General features: G+C 40.7%; 2 protein-coding genes across 2 annotated transcripts in view; both read right to left on the bottom strand.

Annotated features, from left to right (window-relative positions):
- Positions 1 to 12,452, bottom strand: part of LOC306999648 (uncharacterized protein) — a 38,341-nt gene that overhangs the window by 14,721 nt on the left and 11,168 nt on the right. The window lies entirely within an intron of this gene.
- Positions 6,291 to 11,859, bottom strand: LOC307003229 (uncharacterized protein; the record flags this gene model as incomplete). Its single annotated transcript, XM_079621417.1, has 10 exons — positions 6,291 to 7,066; positions 7,443 to 7,613; positions 8,023 to 8,247; positions 8,487 to 8,604; positions 8,715 to 9,466; positions 9,550 to 9,742; positions 9,951 to 10,144; positions 10,280 to 10,439; positions 10,592 to 10,936; positions 11,779 to 11,859. 10 exons carry the CDS (start codon positions 11,857 to 11,859, stop codon positions 6,312 to 6,314), a joined length of 2,994 nt encoding a protein of 997 aa, XP_079477543.1. The 3' UTR covers positions 6,291 to 6,311.

Genomic DNA, 12,452 nt, shown 5'->3' with positions numbered 1-12,452 from the left:
AGCCGTCTTTCTTTTTAACAAAGAAGAAACCGGCTCCCGCAGGAGACGAGGATGGAACGATAGTACCGGCGTTGAGTGAGTCAGAAAGATATGTCTCGAGCGCCTCCCGTTCGGGAGCGGATAACGAGTATAGTCTTCCCCGGGGGGGCGTGGTTCCCGAGAGAAGATCTATACAACAGTCATATGGGCGATGAGGGGGGAGAGAAGCGGCCCGGGAACGGCTGAAAACCTCCCGCAAATCGCGATACTCCTCCGGTACTCCAGACAAATCACCTGGCTCCTCCTGAAAAACAGTTACTGACGAGACAGGGGGCACAGCAGAAGACAAACAATCAACATGACAAGACAATTTCCAAGACAGAATAGCTCCATCTGCCCAGTTAAGCTGGGGGTTGTGGAGAACTAACCACGGGTGGCCTAATACCACCGGAGAAAAAGGGGAATGGAAAATAAGAAAAGAAATAGTCTCTCTGTGATTTCCTGAAACAGTAAGAGTCAATGGAGAAGTCCTCTTCTGTACCCTAGGAAGGGAACTACCGTCTAGGGCAAACAAAGGTTTTTTTTGTCAACAGACAGAGGGAACTACCGTCTAGGGCAAACAAAGGGGTTTTTTGTCAATCAAACAGAGGGTTCGATCTACGAACCACCGATCCAAATGCGCTGAACTATGTAGAATCTCATATGGTCCAGCGCATTTGGATCGGTGGTTCGTAGATCGACTGATAGAGTCTGTTTTTCAAAGATGGATTCTGCTTATATACGTGAAGTTGACTGTATGTATAAAATATCTTCTTATTAAACTGTCTGGACACTTACACAGTTCTCAATGCTTCGGTTTGCATGTAGGGACCCTCATTATGCTACCGTGTTAGTGTGGGGCTATTTTGAGCCTTGTTAGTGGTATTAACAAGCGATTTTTATTTGTCATTACTCCATGCCCCATATACTAGCGTTATACTAGCGTTATAGGCTAAACTGTTTTTAGAGATAAAACTATTTACATTCGATAATCATGAAAACAAATCTCAGATAACGGTTGACTAGGTAATAATGTGTAATTAGACCAAAGGTTCATTTTGCACCGGAGTTCTCCTTTAAGGTGTCTAGAAAATGATATAGAAAATTTTGATGTTCCCCACGCAAATTATTGCCCCATATGTGATTTTTTGTATCATCTTTTTTGTCCGTGCTTGATTTTCGGCTGTGAAAAATTAAAACTTTAAATCTACATAGAATCTGAACAGTACATCCTGGACACAATCCACCCCATTTTATCTTCATCTTTGCATTGATAGATATGAGGATTGTCATGATTAGATGATGTATAGTGCATAAAAACTCAAATAAACACCAAACAATTTAAAAAAATGGTGACATTGGATCACTTGAACTCCTCCCCTATGGACCCTATTAATATATGTTTTCTAACTTTTGTATTTTTAGGCTGTAAGATGTCTAATAAACAAACGTTGATGATCCCCAACTGAAATATTCTCACATGTATGTCTTTTCTGGCTATATTGTTTGCCTCCCTGGATTTCCAAAAAAGCAAAAAAGAACATTTACATAATCTTTACATAATTACATGTACATTATGTAATGACAAATGTCTTTTTCAAACTGTTATATATTTGTAATGCTTTAGGTGTCTGATAAACATATTCCCCACTTTAAAATATTGTGCCAAGTTTTTAATGTAGATTTGAATCAATTTGAAACTTAGAGCAATAAGTGTGGTCGAGTCAATAACACTGAAGGCCATCAGAAAGTCCAGACTTAGCAAGCCTGTTGTGGCAAAAACTTTGTCTTTAGGGACTGTTCGTTATTTATTTAAGGGGCCACCGGAGGAGTTTTGAGATCTGTTGTCAAAAAAGACTTGACCCTCCCTTCGCCAGCAATAAATTTTTCTATGACCCTCCAAAATGATTGCGAAAAAATGCATGACCCTCCCCGATAATTTGTTGATTTCTGTACTGGCTTGCGCTTGGCAAAGATGTTCAGAAGCCATTGTTTTTTTTTACAACTATGACAAACCTCTGCGTACGTTACACATCACACTCTGTGGCCATTTGCATACTCCTCATAAACGTTATAGTATTCACATGAAATATAACAATAAAACATTGAGACCATTCAACAAAGCACAGTGGCTATAATAAATTCAACACAACTGGTTGCTATGGACTCGTCACTAGGCTTCCTCAGTCATTGTACATTTGAGCATATGTATAGCCTACCTTTAAAAGCTGCCGAAGCTGAACATTATCCAAAACTCAATTTTCTCAGACGAGCGTCAATTTGGGAGCTTGCATGTTCCACTCTTTCCTTCTCAAAAAATGCCTTGAAAAGGCTGTCGTTTGCACGATTTCAAATCACCGGGACCGAAAGGATATTTGAAGAGTTGCCTACGTATTGGCGCCAGAAATCACATTCGCTCTTTGCTGCTAGTGCCCTCTCAATGGTTTTCAAACTTTTTCTAGGGCGACCTTTTTTTTTTTTTACGAGCTGATTAATCAAAACTATTCAAAGTTAATATTATCAATACTATTGTTATTAAAAAACGGAATTAAAACATTTGAAAAAAAATCACTGGCGACCTATTTTTTTTTTTCTCCGAGGGTCGCGCGTAATCGCGCGCAGTCTCACCACTCGAAACCCACAGCGCGAGGCCTTTATTTTACTCCCCCTACTCTTCCAGAAAAAAGGAAATGAAGGATAAACGTGGTGTGCAGAGGGGTAGGTGCCTGAAGTGTGAAGAATGCGACGATTACGACCTGCCAGCACAGGGCAATGCCTGCAGCTACTGTGGATGCACACCAGTACACCACCTTCAAGTCCCAGAGACCGAGTTGGGTCAGAAATGTGAAAGTTGCCAGAAATTCGACCAGGTATTGTCTACATTTGAGATGGTTTATGTTTCTAACGTTTCTGCTGTTGGTTTGAAGCTTTAAAGGAATTGTTGCTAGGCAACGTGAAACCTTTGAGCTAGTCAGCTACATTCCAGCGTCATGTCAGTGATGATACTTCAGAAACAGGTGGCACAATTTGTTGCATTCTCAAAGAAAGCAACTCCAAAATCGTGTTGCTTTCATGTTGAAGGCCTATCTCTATGCCTAGTAGACCTACACCAAATGTTCATTAAAAAGGGTCCTGCCAATGTATCATGTATACAGTGAAGTGTAGCGTTTTATTTTTATATTGTTCATACATTTCTTTCTTAAATGCTACTGTTAAATACATCTCATGTAGCTGAAAAAAAGCAGTTTATTTTATTTGTATATTATGTTGTGTATCTTTGTTCTTATTTTTAAAAACAAAGATAAAATATAATGACAGAGATGTTTATCTTCGCCCACTTTGGCCTAAATGTCTGCCATTCTTTTTTATTATATATTTTGTATACGTTTTGTTTTTTAAAATAGGGAAATTATTTTGGCTGTCTTGCTCAGTCACTTACAAAATAGTTAAACCATCATGAAAAATAATCGTCTGAAAACTATCGTGATGTGATATTTTTGCCATATCACCCAACCCTCTTCTTGTGCTACAACTGTTTGGCCTGTGCTACAAAACTTGTATCCTCTGTAGCACCAGTGCTATGTGCAAAAAAGTTAACTAAAAAGTTTAGTAGACCTGTTCATAGAATATTGATTTTCAAAACTCTATAGCGGTGCATGTTAAGTGCCTACATGGAATGTTTATTTTCAAAACAGCTGTGTGGCCTATGCTCTGTTGCTATATGGCAACTGGACTAGTTTTCCCATTGACTGAGCATCCTGTTGAATATGGACATGAATACTTTTTCATTGTGACAATGTAACAATTCCAAAAATCCCTCATTTGGTTTCCTGTTGCAATGTTTGGATTATATAGAATGTAGAATTTAACAAGAAATGCTGTATTGCTGTTCCCCAAAAAGGCAATAAAAAAAGTGTTTTTAGATCATTTAAATTATTTGGTCTATTCTTTTCACAGCTCTCTGAAAAGAGGAAGCTATCTTTGGGATGGGTTCCCCACCCCAAGGCAGCAAAGACCCGTTTTAACAACGAGATCCTGCCAGCCCTCTACGAAGCTTCATACCCTGTTCCTGACGACAAGCTTTTCAAAAAGGATTTTATCATTGAACGCAATCGAGCTTTTGAAATATTAGAAAACCTAGATAAACATGAGAGCAGACTCTCGTTCATCAGAGGAAATAATCCTGCTGCCGGGGGCCGCTTCCTTAAAACTGACTTCAACATTAAGTCTAGGCATGACTTGGTCACCTGTGAGAATAATTTAGACAAAATGGACAGAGTTATATCAGAAATAAAATACGACAGACAGCACATTCAGGTTCATGACAATTCACTATTCAGACAGGATGGGATAGGACTCAAAGCAGGGCAAGAGAGCAAGCATGCGTACAATATCCAAGCCAAGGCCAGGATGACAAGCCTGATTTCCTGTGCCGAAAGTGACCGGGCAAGGTTGGAGGCTGCACTGCAGAGACTCAAGACCTTCTTCCGCTCTGAGGACAGGGATCTATCTCGAATGAAAAGAATGAAGAAGCAAGCCAAGAAGAAGGCAGAGAAGAAGAAGGCTCTGCGGAGGGAGAAACAGGAGAAGATGTTGATCGAGGCCATTTTTCCGGAAGCGTCTGACCCTGGTGTTCAGCAGGTGTACGTAGGCGCTGTGGCTGCGCTGAACCACCAGCAAGGCACTCTCCTCTACAGTCTGCTGAAAAAGTTAAACATCACTACAGAAGCCCATGCCATGATCCTGACCAACCTTAGCAAGACAGGTAGACAAGGCTACCAGGTGACTCATCTCAGTTACCATGCAACATGTACGGGAGAGTGTGAGTCTGAAGACTGTCCCTTCTTTGAAAGGGCTGCAGCTCTTTTCCGCAGCCTTGGGGGCCAGACTCACCGGAACATGTATGCTCCCTCTGCTACAGGCTTGCCACAGCTGGGTATGGCAGAACTGGACAGAGAGGTATTTGAGACTACAGAGAGCACCGCAGAATTAGCCCATCTACTTTCAGTAGGTTGCTTTGCAGAGGAAGTAGAACAGTTAATCAATGCACTCTAAACTCAAGTTTTGTCAGGGTTAATGTTTCAGCATTTGTGTTTTTGTTAATGTCTTTTCGTTCATTTGAATGATACACTGTTTACAGTGCTGCACTTTATATTTAGAGTTTAAAAAAAATGAGAGGGAAACCAGACGAGCCCAAAGTAGTGGGCCAGCGAGACAAAGCCCAAAGCAATGTTCATTGTTATTAAAGTTGTATTTTTGTGATAGTAAAAATGAAGATGGTCTAACAGACAAAATGTTCTTTTGTTTTATAAATCACCAGTCACCTTTTTGCACAAATGGTTGATTAAAGCCAAATGTCATGCATCTGTATGCCTTATCCTTTAGTTGTGTGAGAGGCCTCATCACTTTCTGTTGTGAGACTTGTGGCAGTATGAAAATTTCTTTGTATGCCATAAATATGGTCTGCTCCTTATGTCTATACATCGGGCAATCAGAGATGGAAAGCCTGGCTTCACAGTGAAAAAACAAGAGTATTGTTGCTCCTCCATTGGCATGCACAGATTCTGCCAGAACCTAGCAAGCTTTTTATCTACTGTACAAATATGTTTTAGTTTGGGAATGTATAGGGACAGTGCAGATGGAGACATGTTCTGGTTAACAGTCTTGGAAAAATCTAGCAAAAATAGTATACAAACATTACTACAATACACAGCAAGTGTTCAAATATCTCATACAGCACAAATAACTATTGGGAAACAGTAGTGCAGTAAAGCATATAGTTTTATTAAGAGGTTATGCATGTCTGGGAAAGAAGATCTGTAGAAATACAGACAAATGTGTTCACAAACACAGCAGGTACGTAATGAACAATACAACATTAGTGCACAATGCACAAAAGTTCTTAAAGGGACAGTTAATTTTTAAATGAAAATGATGTCATCATATACTCACCCTCAAGTTGTTTCAAACTTGTATGAGTTTCTTTCTTCTGCTGAACACAAAGAAAGATATTTTGAAGAATGTCAGTAACCAAACAGTTAACTGGTCCCATTGACTGCCATAGTAGAAAAGAAAATACTATGGCAGTCAATGGGACCAGTTAACTGTTTGGTTACTGACATTCTTCAAAATATCTTCCTTTGTGTTCAGCAGAATAAAGAAACTCATACAGGTTTGAAACAACTTGAGGGTGAATATATGATGACATCATTTTAATTTTAAAGTGAACTATCCCTTTAATTTAACATATTTTTTTTAAATTTTGAGGGCATTATAAGAGGTCTCAAAAAAACTTAGAAAAAGATATAATCTGTGTTCACTACCTTCTGCCTCAGTCTACCAAATCTTGATACATTTGGCTCCTTTTCTCCAACATCACAGTCAACATCAGCAGCATCACTGTCGCCAACCTCTAAAACTACTTCATCTTCAATCTCGTCACTAGACAAGTCTATCTCTGACTCAGTGTCTGAGGCAGGGTCATCGGTTGGAAGAGCTGCAAGATCACTGAGAACACTTGAGCAAACAGTTTTGCCTATGTGAGCTCCCACCATCTCTAGCTTGATGCCCTTTCTGCAAGTCTGCTGCAACCCGTGTTTGGACAAATACTTGTCCAAGTCTGAAACACGCAGTTTGGATAACTGACCCTGTCTGTATAGTTCCTCCCAGTCATAGTCATCATATGTTTTCGCATTTGACTGCACTTTTCTGTCGTCTATTTCAGCAGATCGCTTGGCTTTCATCAAGTCCATACGTTTCATGTGCTGCACATATTCACGTACACAACGCTCATTGACCACATACTTCTGTGAGAATTCTGAGATGGAGACTGGATTGTCTAGCTGGACATCCCTGCGTCCAACAGCCTTCTTAAGTTGAGCACGCGGTTGAAAGTCATCTGGAAGTCGACCATCAACTGGGGTTCTGTTGTAAGGGCAGTACTTCAGAGCTGGAAGTTGTTGGTGGTCTGGATAAGGTCTAGGGATCCTTGTAATTGGTGGTCCAGAGAGGGGATTTGAAGAGCAGAAGTCACAGAGAGCCCCTGAGCCTGAGGATTGGGGAAAAGCAAATGTCAGTATAACATTCCCTTTACAAAACTCATGTCCTACAGTGTTTTCCATCTGATTTATAAACCAATTCATTTTTTCCCCCAAGATTGTAAATTGTGTCAAGAGGAAGAGATAGCAAACAAGAGACAGGGATGGGAAGATGCTGCAGCACAGACGTGGGTCAGATTTAACCCCCATCTATTTTCATTATGACAATATAGAATAGGCCTTGTTTGGTTTCTAGCTACAATGTTAGATAAGCATTTGGCAGTAAATAAACAATGCCACTTCTGGTCCCTTGACAATGGAATTCTAGAAAAAGCCAATAATGGACTCCGCAACATTCAGCCAAATGAAATTATGCAGCAAACTCACCTTTGCAACTTCCCTTGAGGAACTCCATGTACAGTTCACCAATCTCAAAATGTCTGTCAATGAAGCTTTCTATCTTCTGAAAGTAATTATGCCCTGGAACAGCTGATCTCTGGGTCTTGCCACTTGTCATGTACCGCTGTAGATACTCACGGTTGTAAAAGAACTGTAGTTCTGAAAAAGATGTACACACATATTGGTCCTTTAACTTCTCACAGTCAATACATCGGTTCAAGAATGAATAGCAGATTGTTGCAGATTGCCCCAGACTTTTACTTTGGTAGTCAGTGAGCTGAAAAGCCCAGGTTTTACATTTACGCATTTGGGAGACGCTTTTATCCAAAGCGTCTTACATTGCATTTCAACGTACACATTTTATGTTCTTATCAGTTCTTGCTTTCCCTGGGAATTGAACCCATGACCTTGCAAACGCCAACGCTCTACTGTTTGAGCTTTTATTACTTTATAGCTCCAACGTGAGCACCAAACTTATCTGTTAATCAAGGCTGAAGCGCAGTGTACCTCCAAGGTTTATTTTCCTTTTGGAAAAAAATGCAGAAATGGGAATTAATGAACCACGTACCTGTTTTTTCCACAGTTAATGCTCTGGTAAATCCTGCTGGGGCAGGTGACTGGTCGATTCTGAGTCTGACTTCTTCTGCCACAGCCCAAGCATTGTTTTCCATCATCTTCTGTGCATGATCCTCAAGGGCTGATCTGGTCATTGTGGATATGTCAGTTTCTGTCAAACCATGGGTCTCAGAAAAGATCTGCCACTGGATTGTACCTCCATCACATATCGCTTCACCTGAAATTAACAATTAAAAAATAATAAGCCAGTTCACTCACAAATGTACTTTTATTCCCTCTACCCTCTTCTGCCCACTACGCCTCTTTCCCTCCACAAACAATGAATTCCCCCTTGGTCTCAGGGAGCAGTTTGTAAAGGAAATTTGTGAAGGGCCGGCTGAGTATAGATGGGCACTGTTGCTTGAAAGTCCATCAGGATGAAATGAGTTTTGTAGGATATGACTATAGCACATTTACCCAGGCAAGCATTCAGCCTTTCAGCTTCATTTTGCCCAGAATCCTCCCGAGCTCTGTGAATTCGACACAATAGGTCCGTTGAATGAATCCGGATTTTTTCTGCTGCTCTGAAACGTACCTGAAAGACATTTCCATTTTCAAACTGTCAATATTTGTATTGAGGACATTTTCACAGACAGATAAAATATTAAATAAATCTTTCTGTAGTCTGTTGACTGAAAAATGTACCTCAAAATTTGAAACACCAACTCCAGGTCCAGCATCTGTCAGCTCAATGATCTGGGGACAAACCATGGGCATTGGGGTGATATCCAGATGTTTCAGCAAATCTTGGCAGGACTTCATTAATGGCTTGTAGCAGTCCCATGCATTCTTTTTTGAACTGCAAGCCAGTGTCGCTACAGCATTCTCAACTGCAGTCACTACACCAGATACCTGACTAATGACCTCACTCCCTAATGCAATGTAAGCAGCAGACAGACAGTCTTTGACTTGAAACCAGTCCTGTGTGCCTTTTTCCAGTTGCTGTTCAAATGACTTCAATTGCAGGTTGGTGTATGAGCGGAAAGGGCAGTCTGGTCTCTCTGTAACACACTTTACATCAGCTTCCATTGCGGTGTCAAGGAAGTATTTTGTGGCATCTCTGGTCCGACAGAAGAGCTTTCTCACATCCTTATGGACCGCTGTACCAGGAACCTCAAAATCATCCGGGCACTCCCTCCTGAGACGCATATAATTGGAGGCCCAAGTTGTCCCATGGGTCCCGATGTAGGCCTTTGGGTGGACTACTGCAATACTGGAATCATCTGAAGATACCAAGGTAGTGGCCTCCAACTGAGAAGGTTCTTTCTTGAGCAGACGAAAAGCAGAGGGTGTGATGTACATGGAAGGCTCTGGGAAGTCATGAACTGGTAGCCTTTTTGCAACCTGATCATCTGTGGGTTGGAGAACCGATTGTCTCCTTGACCCATGAAATCCCTCTGAAAATATAAATAGTTGTGTGATTCACCCACCCATTTACAATGGTGCACATTAATAATACCGTTTCAACATAGCAACAAACCTGAGGTTCCAGGGCGAAGGTAAGCCTTGTCGTCCATGCTGATGGCCAGAGCAAACTTTCTCCTTTCCCCAGCCTCAACTCCAAACAGATGTTCTTTGGCAAGAGAAACGTGTTTCCTCTGATGATGAGTGCATTCGTTATCTCTTTCCTCGGTTTTCGGAGGTTTCTTTGAGCACCAGAGTCCTAAACCCTTCTGAAGAAAACATTAAAACAAAAATATACTATCATATTTATCTGTAAAGAATTAAACATTACATAGTTTAATGAAAAATAGTGGCATACATCAATAATTTAAATGAATACATTTAAATGCAAACCACACATGCACTAACACTGACTCACACGAAACTGCAGTCACATGTGCACACAATAAAGCCCTAGAAATGTATATTGAGACCTACATGTCTCCTGCTCTGAAGGGATTTTAGACGTCTTGCTCTTGCTCTGCTATGCACTGTGGACACAGCACGAATCAACGGCAGACCTAGTCTCAGCCTTCTGTAGTTTGCCAGTTTCAGCAGATCCCGGGACTTCACTCTATGATGGGTGTAGAGTACGCTTTCATGCCGACGACCATGAACTGTAGTTTTGTCCTCTGAAAATAGCAGAGAATACAAAAATCCTGGTTGCTAAGTTTTCAATAGCCATAGTTCACTATAAAAACAGTATAATGATAAAGGTTTACATTTATTTGGAAAAAACAAAACAAGTATGCATGTAATTTACTTACCTATACACTGAGCCAGCCACTTCTCATCCTCCTCATCCATCATGGTTGTGTGACCCGCACCACGTGCCCTCTTCTTAATGTGTTCGTCTTCCGCAATCTGGTCTGCCTTCCTTTTCACAGCTTGTTTCAAACACTGTCTGGTGTACGGTGTCTCAGCTGCCTGTATATGGAAAAATAGCACAAATGCTTAATATTTATTATTATATTGAATCACCTTTAAGCTGTAGTGAACACATTACATTCAATAGGCATCATTATGAAATAGTGCTGATTATTCCACTTTAAATGTCTCTGAAATAGGAGGCTACTCACTTTGAGTTTTTTCACATTCTCTAATGACTCCTGCAGAAAGCTCCTCTCATTCTCTAGATCACCAACCCTTTCTGGCGTCCATCTTATGGAAGCTATTTGTATCTGCTCCGTCAAAGCTTTAACCCTGGCCTCCAGGTTCTCTATGCGGTGATCAAGCCTCTGGGAGACAAAGACCTCTGCAGCTGATTTGCTGGCCTCCCACTTGTCCAGTCGTTCCTCAAGATCTTGCAAGAGTCGTCTCGCTCTCTTGGTAGTCATGCCATGCATTTTTCCAGCACAGACTAACAGAGCAGAGGCAACCCATCGATCATATTCATTGGTCATTGATTCAATAAGCCGGTGTATCTAATGGAAAGAATAACAATATCAATATTGAGTATTGTATGAATGCAGTGTAACACTTGCGTTGTAATAGGCTGTGATACTTGGTAGAGAGGTAAAACCGGTACACTGATTTAATAGCACACACTGTCACTCATTTCTGTCATGTTTGAAATCCTAGAAACAATTTCATGATGTTTTTATGCATAGAAAAAGTGTTTTTTTTTGTATTTGCTGAGCTGCTTTAATACTAAATGCAAATGCGGAGAAAAAACTGCAGAGGTGTCAACACAGACAGGGCATGAAAGGAGGGAAACAATCTGTATCTGTTTTATGGTAATATTGTAGGAACATGTCAGTTTTGATGTGAAATAGAATACACACAATTCTCTCTCAGACACACACACACTTTTTAATCATCTTAAAATGAAAATGAATGTGATCCCACAAGAGTTTTATATACATGGATACATTTAAGGATTTGTTTAAATTTCTTCACCCGAATCACCCCATTTTCATATATCTGAAAACTGAGGCTGTATACGTCATCCATACGTTTCTGGATGTTGGTGTCATGAAATCGACAAATGAAAGTGAAAACATAAAATATTACAATTCCTTTGGGGGTCAACCTGTCAGTTCCCTTCAAATGTCTCTTACTTTGACCAAACCTGGATGAGTACGACGTAAACAGAATCAGCAGCAGCTCTGGCTCTTATGTTTTGTACTATGTACTTCTACCTGGTAACGTTAGGCTATAGGCTGTGTGGAATAGGCATACTATTCTGTTCTGTTATACTGCGATCTAGTCGCAACCAGAAACTTCAACAAAACACATGCGTAGCTCAAAACCAAACTGTACGTACCGTTTCAGTATTGACGTCCTCGATGTCTTGCTCATGTTTTTCGTCCTCGTCTTTGACAAGCTGCAGGAAAATGTTTTCCATTGACGCCGACCCGTCGTTCAATATAATCCACTGCTTGCCCGATCGATTATATATTAAAACAGGAATCCCATAATCGGGATTCAGTATGCAGTCCCGGAACCATTCTTTTTCGACTGTTTGTCTATCGAAAAATGACCCAAACAGTTCGAAGGCAAAATCCATGTGCAGTACACCACATGGCTTGTCTTCATAGGGTAACGTTACCAGCAACTCCTCCAACACTCTCTGGATTCCCCGTAATTTTGGATTGTCTAATTTATCTATAAAATAATTAATTTTGTTTAACGTTTCCTCACCCGACAGCGTCTGGAGTGAAACCCTTAGGTTTTTGTGATTCCAGCTAGCGGTCCGTACTTTCGTCCTCAGATTGTTGTGATCCATTTTGAAATAAAGCGCATTCACAAGAGCTAGCTCGTTGTTCATAGTCGCTTAGCCTACCTGTGATTATTGGGGTGGGGTCAGGTGTTGTGATTGGGTTGGGGGATGGTGCGATTTTTATTGGGTCAGACCATTTTGCTAGGGGGGCTGCATGGAAATGGAAAATATGCACTGAACAAGCCACTTTTTTATGTTTTTTATATTTTTTCATGAAT

This window comes from Phoxinus phoxinus (assembly GCF_949152265.1).
Source record: "Phoxinus phoxinus genome assembly, chromosome: 1".
Taxonomy (NCBI): domain Eukaryota; kingdom Metazoa; phylum Chordata; class Actinopteri; order Cypriniformes; family Leuciscidae; genus Phoxinus; species Phoxinus phoxinus.
The sequence above is the reverse complement of the archived record's forward strand: the minus strand, read 5'-3'. Positions and strand labels throughout refer to the sequence as shown.